Source organism: Equus quagga, chromosome 9 (assembly GCF_021613505.1).
Source record: "Equus quagga isolate Etosha38 chromosome 9, UCLA_HA_Equagga_1.0, whole genome shotgun sequence".
Classification (NCBI taxonomy): Eukaryota; Metazoa; Chordata; class Mammalia; order Perissodactyla; family Equidae; genus Equus; species Equus quagga.
Window position 1 is genome coordinate 64466834 of NC_060275.1, and position 14947 is coordinate 64481780.

Genomic DNA, 14947 nt, shown 5'->3' on the forward strand with positions numbered 1-14947 from the left:
TTTCTCCTTTGATTTCTTCATTGATCCAACGGTTTTTCAGTAGTGTGTTGTTTAATCTCCATATATTTGTAACTTTCCCAGCTTTATTCTTCTGTTCTATTCTTTCTAGTTTCATAGCATTGTAGTTTGAAAAGATGCTGGATATGACTTCAATCTTCTTAAATTTATTGAGGCTTGCCTTGTTTCCCAACATATGGTCTATCTTTGAGAATGTCCCATATGCACTTAAGAAGAATGTGTATTCTCCTGGTTTGGGATGGAGTGTTCTCCATATATCTAGTAAGTCTACCTGATCTAGCATTTCATTTAAGGCCACTGTTCCCTTGTTGGATTTCCGTCTGGATCATCTATCCATTGATGTAAGTGGGGTGTTGAGTTCCCCTACTATTATTGAGTTGCTGTCAATTTCTCCCTTTAAGTCTTTCAATACTTGCTTTATATCCTTTTGTGCTCTTGTGTTAGGTGCATATATATTCATAAGTGTTATGTCCTCTTCGTGGAATGTCTCATCATTATTCGTTGCCCTTCTTTGTCTCTCATTTTTTTAGTCTTGAAATCTGCTTTGTCTGATATAAATATGGCTACCTACTTTCTTTTGCTTCACATTTTCTTTGAGTATGACCTTCCATTCCTTCACTCTGAGCCTATGTTTGTCTTTAGAGTTGATATGTGTTTCCTGGAGGCAGTATATTGTTGGGTCTTGTTTTTTAATCCATCCAGCCACTCTGTGTCTTTTGATTGGAGGATTCAATCCATTTACATTTAGAGTGATTATTTTTATATTAGGGCTTAATACTGCCACTTTATCTCTTGTTTTCTGGTTGTTCTATATTTTCACTGTTTCTTTTCCCTTGCATTTCTGCTTGCCATTCAATTTTGTGGTTTTTCTGTGATGGTTTTCTCAGTTTTCTCTTTAGTCATTATTAGTTACTCTGCTCTGATTTTCTGTCTAGTGGTTACCATGAGGTTTGTATAAAAGATCTAATAGATGAGATAATCTATTTTATGATGGCCTCCTATCTCCGTTAGCCTAAGTATGTTCCATCCCATTCCTCTTCCCTTTCTGTGTTATTGTTACAAATTATTCTTATGTGTGTTGTGAGTTTGTGACTAAATTAAAGTGTTTATATTTATCTTTGATGCTTTCTTTCCCTTTATCTGTTATGTCCTAATTGTTTGTTAACGTATTCTGATAAAGAGTTGCAATTTTCTGATTTTATCTATTTATGTCCTTGCTCAAAGCTTTATAAATCTTTGACTTTTTGTTTCAGATAGGAGGGCTCCCTTCATCATTTCTTGCAAGGCAGGTCCAATGGTGATGAACTCTCTCAGCTTTTGTTTATCTTGGAAAGCTTTTATTTCTCCATTGTATCTGAACAACAATTTTGCTGAATAGAGTACTCTTGGCTAATAGCTTTTGTATTTCAGTATTTTGAATATATCATTCCACTCTCTACTCAGCTGTAAGGTTTCTGCAGATATCCACTGAAAGCCTGATGGAGGTTCCTTGGTAGGTTATCTTCTTCTCTCTTGCTTCCCTTAATACTTTTTCTTTGTCATTGACTTTTGCCAGTTTTAATACTATATGCCTTGAAGAAGGTCTTTTTGTATTGATGTAATTAGCAATTATGTTGACTTCATGTACTTGTAAGTCCAGTTCTTTCTCCAGGTTTTGGAAGTTATCAGCTATTAGTTCTTTGAACAAGCTCTCTGCTCCTTTCTCCCTCACTTCTCCCTCTGGGATACCTATAATCTTTATGTTACTTTTACTAAGTGAGTTGGATATTTCTCAATGAATGCTTTCATTTTTTTAAGTCTTAGTTCTCTCCCTCCTCCACCTGAAGCATTTCTAGATTTCTATCTCCCAGGTCACTAATTCTCTCCTCCATAATGTCTGCTTTATTTTTTATGCTTTCTACATTATTTTTTACCTCTTTAATTTTGTTCTTCATATCCAGAATTTCTGTCTTTTTAAAGCACTTCGATCTCTTTGGTGAAGTATTCCTTCTGTTTATTAATTTTATTCCTGAGATCATTGAACTGTTTTTCTGTGTTTTCTGGTAATTTGTTGAGTTTCTTTGTGACAGCTATTTTGAATTCTCTCTCATTTAGATTGTAATCTTCTGTGACTTCAGGTTTGAGTTCTGGAAAGCTGTCATTTTCCTTCTGCTCTGAAGTGCTACTGTAGGTCTTCATGGTGTTTGAATAATTGATCCTATGCTGGTGCATTTGTGGTAGTATCTGTTCATAGATTCCACCTGCCACCACTGTGAGAGTGCAGGAGCTGTGTTTTCTCTTCCCACCCATCTGCTCATAGTTGTACCTGTCAGACCATTCTGCATTCAGGCAGGCTGGCTCTAGCTGCCCATAAGGTTACATTTACACAGGCAGAGCTGCTGTGCTTGGTGGGTGGGGTCTCACTGAGGTCCACTGTGCTCAGTCAGCATGTCATGCTTGCGTCAGTGGGGTGCCTTGGTGTAGACCAGGCCACTGCATTTGATGGGCGAGTTTTCAGCCAGGCATCTGCCCTCAATGGGCCAGGCAGGCAAGTGTGCTTGCACAGGTGGGGCCACTACACTTGGCTGGCATGTTGTGCTTGCACAAGCAGGGTGCCTTCATGTGGGCCAGGTGTCACATTCAGCAGGCAGGTCTGGCCAGGCTGCTGTGCTCTGTGGGTGTGGCACTTTCTTGTGAGCTGAGCCACCACCACTTGGTGGGGGTCATTCACACAGGCATGGTTGCCATAGTAGGTGAGTGTACCTGCAAGCTAGGTTACCACTCCAAAAATGTTCATGTGTGGGCCAGGCTGCCTCTACTTCCACTCACAACCATGCTGGCCACTGTGTGAGGATCCATGATTTGGATCACTGCTGCTGGGGGGGAGGAGGGGTCTGCTCACCTAGTTGTACTGCTTTGCATGGGTCCAGACCACTCACCTTCAAATGTATATCTGTGTGGATTTCTCAGGTGTCCTGTTCTGCTATGTAGGGTATCCTCTGTTGGTTAACAGATGTCCATTCAGTTGTAACTTAGAGAGGAGAGACAAAGGGAGCAACTCACTCCACCATGATACTGACATCCTAAATATGTTGGGAGATTTTTTATTACTACTTCAATCTCTTTGTTCATTATTGGTTTGTTCCAATTTTTGTATTTCTTCTTGTCAGTCTTGTTAGGTAGTGTGTTCTAGGAATTTAGCCATTTCTTCTAAGTTACCTAATTTGTTGGCGTATAATTTTTCATAGTAGTTTCTTGTATCTTATGTATTTCTATAGTATCAGTTGTAATGTCTCCTCTTTTATCTTAATTTTATTTGACTTCTCTTTTTTTTTTTTTTACGTATTCTAGCTAAAGGTTTGTCAATTTTGGTTACCTTTTGGAAAAACTGACTCTTCATTTTGTTGACCCTTTCTATTTTTTTTCTAGTCTCTATTCCATTTATGAAATTAACTTCTTGACTGAAAAATATAAATTATAGACTATCAACTATGTGAGTAATGCATGTTTGTGTGAAAGTTAACTGTATTATATTCTCTTCCCAGGTATTCATCCACTATGTGGAATCAAGGAACCTTATTTGTATATCACAATTTCTTCTTCTGGGACTTTCAGAAAAACAAGAATTGCAGCCCCTCATATTTGTGCTGTTCTTCTCTGTGTACCTGATCACTGTGTTGGAAATCTACTCATCATCTTGGCCATCACCTCTGACTCCCACCTCCACACATCCATGTAATTCTTCCTCTGCAACCTGTCCTTTGTAGACATCTGTTTCACTGCCAACACCATCCCAAAGATGCTGCTGAATATCCAGACCCAGAGCAAAGTTATAACCTATGCAGTATGCATTGCCCAGATGTATTTTTCCTTATTCTTTTCAGGATTATATGACTTTCTTCTGGTTGTGATGGCCATCTGCCACCCCTTGTACTACATCGTCATGATGTGCCCCCAGCTTTGTGGAATTCTGGTCCTGGTATGCTGGGTTATCAGTGTCTTTCATTCCTTAATACAAACTTACTGGTATGGGACCATCCTTTTGTAGAGACTTTGAAATTGCCCACTGTTCCTGTGATCTCAAAGAGGTGGTCCAACTTGTCCATTCTGACATCTTTCATAATGAGTTGGTTATGTATTTTTCAATTGAGCTGCTGCATGGTGGTCCCCTGGATGGGATAACTCTAAAATAGTTTTCTCCTACATGAATCTCAGGTGAAGGTAAGTATAGGGCATTTTCAACATGTGTGTCTCACCTCTCAGTTTTCTCCTTATTTTATTGTATGTGCATAGGAGTGTACCTTAACTCTGCTGCTACCCACAGCTCACACTCAAGTGTAACATCCTTGGTGATGTACACTGTGTTCACACCCATCCTGAACCCCTTCATCTACAATCTGAGGAACAAAGACATAAAGAGGGCTCTAAAAACATTTTTTAGCATCTTGGCTATAAAATGGACAATTCTGCTAGAGTTGAATAACAGCCCATGATTTCAGGTTTTAATTATTGCCAGAAATTTTTATTCTTTTACCAGATTTGGGAACTAGAACTTACTCCTACTCATTATTTTCAGGAATTTCCATTTATTTGACATGACTTCTCTGTGCAATTTACATAGCTCACTTTATTTAGCCTTGTGATCGCTATCATATCCAACAGTTTTTCTCTTTATCATTTTCTTTTTTTCTTTGCACAAAGGTTTTATTCTTTTCTTTGTACATTATATTCTATAATAAAGATTCAAATTCTAGTGGCAAAATAAGCAAATATTTCTTTCTCATTGGAAAGATTTAGCAAAAAGCACTGTAAAATTCTTTTTTATTATGGTAACATAGGTTTATAACAATTTATAAATTTCAGGTGCACATCATTATATTTTTACTTCTGTATAAACTATGTCGTGTTCACTATCAAAAGTTTAGTTTCCATCCGTCACAGTACAAAAGTCCCCTTTTATCCTTTTCACCTTTCTCCCACCCCCTTCCCTCTGGTAACTACCAATCTGTTCTCTGTGTCTGTGTGTTTGTTGTCCCCGTTTTATCTTCCACATATGAGAGAAATCACATGGTATTTGTCTTTGTCTGACTGACTTACTTTGCTTAGCATAATACCCTCAATGTTCATCCATGTTACAAATGCCAAGATGTCATTCTCTTTCATGGTTGAGTTGTATTTCATTGTATACATATATAGCACAGCTTCTTTATCCATTCATCCATTGATGGGCACTTAAGGTTCTTTCTCTGTTTTGGCTATTGTGAATATGCTGCAATGAACATGGGGTGCATATACCTTTTCAAATTAGTGGTTTTTTGTTCTTTGGATATATACCCAGATGTGCGATAGCGGGATCATGCAGTATTTCTATTTTTAATTTTTTAAGGAATCTCCATACTGATTTCCATAGTGACTGCACCAATTTACATTCCCATCAGCAGTGTATGAGGGTTTCCTTTTGTCCACATCCTCTCCAACTCTTGGTATTTGTGGTCTTTTTAATCACAGACATTCTGATAGGCATGAGATGATATCTATTTGTGCTTTTGATTTGCATTTTCCTGGTAATTAGTGATGTTGAACATCTTTCATGTGCCTCTTGGCCATCTGTATACCTTCTGTGAAAGAATATCTCTTCAGATTTCCTGCCTATTTTTTAATTGTGAAGTTTATTGTTGTTGTTAAGTTGTATGAGTTCTTCATATATTTTAGATATTAACCTTTTATTGGATATATGATTTGAAAATATCTTCTTCCAATCAGCAGGTTGTCCTTTTGTTTTGTTGATGGTTGCCCTTGCTATGCAGAAACTTTTTAGTTTGATGTAGTCCCTTTTTTTGTTTTTTCTTATGTTTCCCTTGCATAAAGAGACATATCCAAAAAGATATTGCTAATACTAATGTCAAAGAGCATATAGCCTACATTTTCTTCTAGGAAGTTTATGGTTTCAGGCCTTACATTCAAGTCTTTAATCCATTTTTAGTTAATTTTTATGTATAGTGTAAGATAGTGGTCTACTTTAATTCTTTTGCATGTGGCTAACCAGTTTACCCAACACCATTTATTAAAGAGATTTTTCTTTCTCCATTGTATGTTCCTGGCTTTTTGTCAAAAGTTAGATATCCATAGATGTATCTGTTTATTTCTGGGCTTTCAGTTCTGTTCCGTTTATCCGTGTGTCTGTTTTTCTGCCAGTATCATGCCATTTTGATTACTGTAGCTTTGTAGTATATTTTGAAATCAGAGAGTGTGATATCTCCAGCTTTTTCTTTTTTTCTCAGGATTCCTCTGGCTATTGAGGGTCTTTTGTTTTTCCCTATAAATTTTAGGATTCTTTGTCTATGTATGTGGAAAATGTTGAAGTTTTGATAGGGACCCCACTAAATCTGTAGATTGCTTTAGAGAATACGGACATTCTAACTTTGTTTATTCTTCCAATCCATGAACACAGAATATCTTTCTGTTTCTTTGTGTCTTCCTCAACTTCTTTCAATAATGTCATAGTTTTCAGCATATAGGTCTTTCATCTCCTTGTTTAAATTTACTCCTACGTATTTTCTTTTTGTTGTGATTGAAATAGGATTATAGTCTTGATTTCTCTTTCTGCTAGTTTGTTGTTAGTGTATAATAATGAACCTGATTGTTGAATGTTGATTTTGTACCATGCAACTTTACTGTATTTGTTGATTATTTCTAACAGGTTTTTGGTGGGTTCCTTATGGTTTTCTATATATGGAATCATTTCTTGTGCAAATAGTGACAGTTTTATTTCTTTTCCAATCTGAACCCCTTTTCCTACTTTTTCTTTCCTAATTGCTCTGGCTAGGACTTCCTATACAATGTTGAATAAGAATCATGAGAGTGAGAATCTTCGTCTTGTTCCTGTTCTTAAAGAGATAGATTTCAATTTTTCACTATTGGGTATAAAGTTAGCTGTGGGTTTGTCACATATCACCTTTATTATGCTGAGGTATGAGGTATTTTCCTTCCTTACCCACTTTATTCAGAGTTTTTATCATTGATGGATGCTGAATCTTGTCAAATGCTTTCTCTGCATTTACTGAGATGATTATGTGACCTTTTTTTCCTTCATTTTGTTAGTGTGATGTATCATGTTGATTGATTTGTGGATACTGAACCATCCTTGTGTCCCTGGAATAAACCCCACTTGATCGTGGTGTGTGATTCCTTAAAGATATTGTTGTATTTGATTTGCTAATATTTTGTTGAAGATTTTTGCATCTTTGCATGTTCTTCAGCGATATTCGCCTGTAATTCTCTTTTTGTGTGTTGTCCTTGTCTGGTTTTAGTACCCAGGTAATATCTCCTTTGTAAAATTAGTAAGGAAACAGCCACTTTTTCAATTTTTTTAAAAATCTTGGGAAGGATAGTTATTGAATCTTCTTTGAACGTTTGACAGAATTCACCAGAGAAGATGTCTGGTTTTGCTTTTTGAAAGCTTTTTGATTATTGTTTTGATCTCCTTACTAGTAATTGGTCTATTCTCTATTTCTTCTTCATTAAGTTTTGGAAGGTTTACGATTCTATGAATTTATCCATTTCTTCTAGGTTATCCAATTTGTTGCTATGTAGCTTTTCATAGTATTCTCTTATAACTCTTCATATTTCTGTGCTATCTGTTACAATTTCTCCTTTTTAATTTCTGATTTTATTTGAGCATTCTCCTTTTTTCTTAGTGAATGTAGCTAATGGTTTGTGAATCTTATCTTTTCAAAGAATGAGTTCTTAGTTTCATTGATCCTTTCTACTGCGTTTTTAGTCTATTTCATTGATTTCTCCTCTTATATTTATTATTTCCTTCCTTTTACCAACTTTGGGTTTTGTTCTTTTTCTAGTTCTTTTAGGTACGGTGTTAAATTGTTTATTTGAGATTTGTTTTGTACTGCTATATACATCCCTTTTAGTACCACTTTTGCTGTATCCCATAAGTTTTGGTAATTTGTGTTTTTATTTTCATTTCTCTCCAGGTATTTTTTATTTCTCCTTTGATTTCTTCATTGATCCAATAGTCATTCAGTAGTGTGTTGTTAAGTCTCCACATATATATGACTTTTCCAGCTTTTTTCTTGTAGTTGATTTCTAGTTTCAACCATTGTGGTTGGTTAAGATGCTTGATATGATTTCAATCTTCTTATATTTGTTGAGACTTGTTTTATTTCCCAACATTTGGTCTTTGAGAATATTCCATGTGCACTTGAGAAGAATATGTATTCTGCTGCTTTGGGATGGAATGTTTGGCAAATATGTTTGGAAAACATATATATATGTTTTAAGTACATCTGGCCTAATGTTTCATTTAAGGCCACTATTTTCTTCTTGACTTTCTGTCTGGATGATCTATCCATTGATGAAGGTGGGGTGTTAAAGTCTCCTACTATTATTGTATTGCTGTCAATTCCTTCCTTTAGACCTTTTAATAATTTGCTTTATACATTTTGGTTCTCATATGTTAGCTGTATACATATTATTAAATGTTGTGTCTTCTTGATGGAATGTCCCTTTTGTCATTTTATAATGTCCGTCTTTGTCTCTTATGTTTTTTGGCTTGAAGTGTATTTAATCTAACATAAATATGGTTACACTGTTTTCTTTTGGTTGCCATTTGCTTGGAGTATCATCTTCAATGCCTTCACTTTATCTTTAGCAGTGAGATGAGTCTGCTGGAGGCAGCATATTGTTGGACCTTGTTTTTCAATGCATCCAGCCACTCTGTGTCTTTTTCTTCATGAATTCAGTCCATTTCCATATAGGGTGATTATTAATATATGAGGACTTAATACTGCCATTTTGTCTTTTGTTTTCTAGTTGCTCTATATTTCCATTATTTCTTTTTTTCTAAAGTTTCTGTCTTCCATTTCAGTTTGGTGGCTTTCTATGATGTATTTCTCAGTGTTCTGTTTTTTTATGTTTTGTGTCTTTTCTCTGAATCTTTGTTTTATGGTTACCATGAGGTTTGTATAAAAGCTCTCACAGGTAAGACAGCCCTTTTTCCACTGGTAGCATCTTATCTTCATTTTCCTATGCAGGTTCCATTCTTTTCTATGTATTTGTTTTCACAAATTATTTGTTTTTATATTGTGAGTTCATTACCAAATTAAAGTAGTTATAGTTATTTTTAATGCTTTTTTCCCTTTAACGTTTATGTTATAATTGTTTACTAGCCTATTCTAAAATAGAGTTGCAACTTTATGATTTTTGTCTGTATGTTTACCATCTTGCTCAAAGTTTTGTAACCCTTTGCCTCTGATTTCAGGTGGAGAGCTCTTTTCGTGGTTTCTTGTAAGGCAGGTGTAGTGATGATGAACTCCCACAGCCTTTGTTTGTCTGGGAGAGCCTTTGTTTCTCCTTCATATATGAAGGATAACATTGCAGGGCAGAGCGTTCTTGGCTGACAGTTTTTATCTTTCAGTATTTTGAATATATCATTCCACTCTCTCCTTGAGAAACTTGTAGAGTTTCTCCTAAGAAATCTGATGATAGCCTAACAGAGATTTCCTTGTAGGTTATTTTTTCCCATGGCTGCCTTTAATATTCTTTCTTTATCATTGGCTCTTGATGGTTTAATATAATGTGTCTTGGAGAGGGTCTTTTTGGGTTTTCTATTAGCTTCATGGATTTGTATATCCAGTTCCTTCCCCAGGTTTAGGGACTTCTCAGTTATTATTTCTTTATGTATACTCATTTCTTGCTCTCTATCTGTTCTTCTGGGATACTCATTATCCTTATGTTGCCCTTTCTAATGGAGCTGAATAATTCTCATAGAATTTCTACAAATTTTTAAAATCTTAGTTTTCTCTTCTGTTCTACCTGCATCATTTCCAAGTTTCTATCTTTAATCACACTTACTCTCTCTTTCATATGGTCTGCTCTATTTCCAATGTTTTTTAAATCATTCTTAGTCTCATTTATTGAGATCTTTAGCCCAAGAATTTCTGTTCAGTTCTACTTTACAGCTTCAATCTCTTTGGTAAAGTACTTCTTTTGTTCATTAATTTTATTTCTGAGCCCATTTAACTGTTTTCTCATAGCTTGTTGAGTTTCTTCATCACAGCTTTTTGAATTCTTTATCAGTTATTTCACACTCTTCCATGACTTTATGTTTGGTTTCTTATTTTCTTTTTGTAATGCTGTGTTACTGTGGCCTTTTTTGATGTCTGCTCAATTATTTGTCTGCCTTTTGTCATACCAAACACTTTTCTTATTTAAGTAAGACTTTGCTTTGATTCTAGCTATTCAACCAATTGGAGATTACAGGCCTTTCTTTTGTTTTTCAGCAGGTGGCACTATAGCACCAGCTTTTGGTTTCTCTTACCTGTGCTGCCTCTTGGCTATCTTTGAGGATGGGCACTTTCCTCACTCCACTGCCTCTATTAGATGTGCCACCAGGTACCCTCATCATTGCAGCCCGTGTCTCTACAGGTCACTAATGCCTTGCTGTTGCCAGTGTCACTGCAGTTACAGGCTTCACCACCGGTGGTATGGGGATGAATGACCTGTCCACCATGTCCAGGATCACCTGGTCAGAAACACTCCTGCCATGGCAGGGAAAAGGGCAGGGTGAGAATGGAGCCAGGTTTTGCCTCTCCACCTCTACTGTTGCCCATTTCTTTGCAGCCACAGACAAAGCTACAATTGGGAGGCTAGAATTGTGTGTGTGCCTGCATTGCTGCTACCAGGCTCTGAGCTACAGCTCAGGGCCCAGGATGCAGGACTCTGCCTTTGCTGAAGTTCTGCTCCATGTGGCCACAGGTGCACTGTGACTGGGAGCCATACCTACTTGTGTGCCTCTGCTGCTGCCCACTGTGTTCCCTGTGGCTGGAGGCAGCTGGTTCAGCCACCATGGCCAGGATCCAAGATGCTGGGCACCACCTATGCTGTTCCCCCATTTAGCCTCCCTTATGTGCTCCAATCCAGTCACCTTCATATGTATCTATGTGTGGATCTCTGGCATCCTGGTGTGTTGGGTAATGTAGTCTTTGTTGGGCTCTGGATGTTTTACTCACTGTAGAAGGAAGGGGAGGGGCAAAGGAATCCTCTCACACCACCATGGTGATGATGTCTCCCTACACAAGTTTTTGATAAGCAATTTTTGCCTTACGATTCTGTGCCAGGGATACTGTGGATGCTGAGCTGATAAGATATCAGAGTCCTAATGAAAATTATGAAACTCCACAACTAGCTACAAAAGAAACTAGGATGTTAAAGTTTACGTTATCAGGAAAAGCTGTTAACGTAGTGATACAGAAAAGAACAAAGGACGTAAAAGTGATTAAACTGTGGTTTCAAAATTTCATCTATGATAAAACATGTAAATAGCCTAACTTGTGAAATGTGTTTATTACATAAAACAAGTACAACTCATCACTCTATGAGGTAAATGGGAATCTCCAAATTGTTTCTGATCCAAAGTTGGGAATAACTTTGAGAAATTAGGGGAAAAAAACAAAAGGAAAAATGTCGGATATCAGAATAATCAGAAAGTTTAATAAATGGAGTTATTTAAATTTAATAAAGCAGTTAAAATTTTAAAAGTTGAAATTCCATTTCTGGCTGCTGGCATGGAGCCCTACAATCACTTCTTGAAAAATGACCCCTTTATGGCTTTACCCTGAAGAACGTCTTCAGAGCTCCCTCTGTCTTTGTCCTTCAGACTGTAGATGAAGGGATTCAGTATGGGTATAACCACAGTGTACATCACTGAGGCTGTTACTCTTAAGTGTGAGCTGTGGGTAGCAGCAGAGCTGAGGTACACTCTCAGGACCATACAATAAAATAAGGAGACAACTGAGAGGTGAGATGCATAGGTAAAAAAGGCTTTATACTTCCCCTGAGCTGATGAGATTCTATGTATGGAAGAAACTATCTTCGAGTCAGAGTAAAGGACGTCAGCCTGGGAACCATCACCCAGCAGGACACCTGCAAAATACATCACCATGTTACCAAGAAAGGTGTCAGAACAGGCAAGTTGGACCACCTGATTAAGTTCACAGGAAAACGTGGTGAATTTCAAGCCTCTACAGAAGGACAGCCACAATATCATTAAGCTGTGTAACATGGAATGTGGGATACTGATAATGCAAGTTACCAGAACCAGCAGCCCATAGAGCAGGGGGTTCATGATGACCATATAGTGCAGGGGGTGACAGATGGTCACAAACTTGTTGTAGGCCATCACAGTCAGGAGGAAACTGTCCAACCATACAAAGAGTATGAAAAAGGACATTTGTATATGCAGCTTTCATAAGTTATGACTTTTCTCTGTGTCTGTATATTCACCAGCATCTTTGGAACAGTGGTGGAGGTGAAATTGATGTCTATAATAGACAGATTGAAGGTGTGGAGGTGGGAGTCAGAGCTGACAGCCCGAATGATTAGCAGATTCACAAGTATGATGACCAAGTACATGGACAGGAACAGCCCAAAGAAGAAGGATTGCAATTCTTGTTTATCTGAAATTCCAAAAGGAAGAAATTCTGAAATTTTTGTATTATTCCCTGGCTTCATGTAATTGATATGACTACTAAAAAAAAGAGAAAAAAGAACACGACACAATCATGAATTACTAACCTGGCAGATATTCTATTATTTATATTCTACACTCAAGAAATTCATTTTTACATTTGTGTACGGAGCATGATAAAAACACTAAAAAACTAGGAATAATAGGAAACTACCTTAGCGTTCTAAAAGCCATTTATGAAAACCCACAGTGAACATTATACAACCCCATTAATTATACAGTATTCATGGGAAAATGGTTCCAGGACTTCCACAGACACCAAAACCCACACATGCTCAAGTCTCGTATATGAACTAGCATAGTATTTGCGTATAACCTATGCACATCCTCTCATACACTTTAAAATATCTCTAGATTACTTATAATGTAAATGCTATGTAGATAGTTGTTACACTGTATTTTTTTGGAGGATTAATGAACAGAAAAATATCTATGCATGTTCATTACAGATGCAGCTATCATAGGTCTTTCAATCTGTGGTTGGTTGACTCCACGAATGTGGAACCCACGGATATGGAGGACCAACTGTACTCAATGGTGCAAGATTGATCCGTTTTCTTGTAAGATCAGAAACAAGACAAGGATGCCCACTTTTGTAACTTTGATACAAAATAACACTGGAGGTTCTAGCCAAAGCAATTAAGTCAAGAAAAAGAGGATGGCCAAAAGGCACATGAAAAGATATTCAACAGCACCAATTATTAGGGAAATGCAAATTAAAACTATAATATGATATCACCGTATGCACATCAGAACAGCTGCAATTAACAAGACAAGAAATAACAAATGTTGGAGAGGATGTGGAGAAAATGGAACTCTCATACACTGCTGGTGGGAATGCAAACTGGTACAGCCACTATGGAAAATAGTATGGAGATTCCTCAAAAGATTAAGAATGAGTCTACCATATGATCCAAGTATTCCACTTCTGGATACTTATTGAAATAACATGAAAACACGAATGCATAAAGATACATGTTCATTGCAGCATTATTCACAAAAGCCAAGACCTGGAAACAACCTGAGTGTCAATCAGTGGATGAATTGATGAAGAAGATGTGGTTTATATACACAATGGAATACTGCTCAGTCACAAAAAAGATGAAATGTTGCCATTTGCAACAACATGGATGGACTTTGAGAGTATTATGCTAAGTGAAATAAGTCAGAGAAAGTCAAATACATATTATTTCACTCATAAGTGGAAGAAAACAACAAACAAGCAAACACATAGAAACAGAGATTAGATAGGTGGCTGTCAGAGGGGAAGGGTGAGAGAGGAGGCAAAAGGGATATTAGGGCACATGTGTACAGTGATGGATGGTAGTTAGTTTTTGAGTTGTGAGCATGGTACAGTCTACACAGAAATTGAAATGTAATGATGTATAACTGAAATTTATATAATGTTATAAACCAATGTTACTGCAATAAAAAATTTGATAAATTAAAATTAAACAATATCACTAAGGAAGAACAAAAGATGAGGGAAACAAAGAGTAAGAAAGAAAAAGAAAGAAAAAATGAATGAATGAAAGAAAGAAAGAAAGAATGGGAATCCAAATTGGAAAGGAGGAAATAAATTTATGTCTGTATGCAGATTATGCGATCTTATATGTAGAAAATTCTAAAGATTCCACAAAAAAACTAATAGAACTAATAAATGAATTCAGCAAAGTAACAGGATAAAAAGTCAACACACAAAAATCAGTTGCATGACTATATACAAACAATGAACAGTTTGAAAAGGAAATTACAAAACAAATTCCTTTTACAATGTTATCCAAAAGAATAAAATGCTTAGGAATTAAGGAAGGAGGTGAAAACCCCGAGGAACTTGAAGAATCATGGAAACATTTCATCAGTAAAAGATAACAATACCCTTCAGTAACTGAACTCAAAGGCATGGAATTTTGTGACTCAGCTGATAAAGAATTGATGTTTTGAGGAAACTCAATGAGCTAAGAAAACACAGAAAGATAAATCAGTGAAATCAGGAAAGCAATATGTGAACAAAATGAGAAATTCAACAAAGAGCTAGAAATCATACCAAAAGAACCAAATATAGATTCTGGAGCTGAAGAATTTAGTGAATGAAATGGAAAATACAATAGAGAACATAACAACAGAATAGACCAAGGAGGATATAGAAGCCATGAGTTAAAGGATAAGACTATTGAATAACCTGCTCGGAGGAGAACAAATAAAACAGATATAGAGAGAGAGATAGGGAGCATTCCCTCCAACAGCACCAGAATACATAATTGTCTCAAGGACACGAGGAAAACTCTCCAGGAGAGATCCTATGAGAGGCCACAAAAAGTATCTTAGCAAATTCAAGAAGGGGAAATCATACCAAGTATCTTTTTTGATAACTCTGATATGAAACAAAAATCAATAACAGGAAGAAAT

At 36.6% G+C, this 14947-nt stretch overlaps 1 protein-coding gene and 1 pseudogene across 1 annotated transcript; one reads left to right on the forward strand and one right to left on the reverse strand.

The window, feature by feature from the left end:
* The first annotated feature begins 3745 nt into the window (after positions 1-3745).
* Positions 3746-4490, forward strand: LOC124244580 (olfactory receptor 7A10-like; annotated as a pseudogene).
* Positions 4491-11590: 7100 nt separating this feature from the next.
* On the reverse strand, positions 11591-12522 carry LOC124244581 (olfactory receptor 7A10-like). The gene is given in 2 exon segments (XM_046671191.1): positions 11591-12246; positions 12249-12522. Coding segments are annotated over 2 exon segments (930 nt in total).
* Between the last annotated feature and the right edge of the window lie 2425 nt (positions 12523-14947).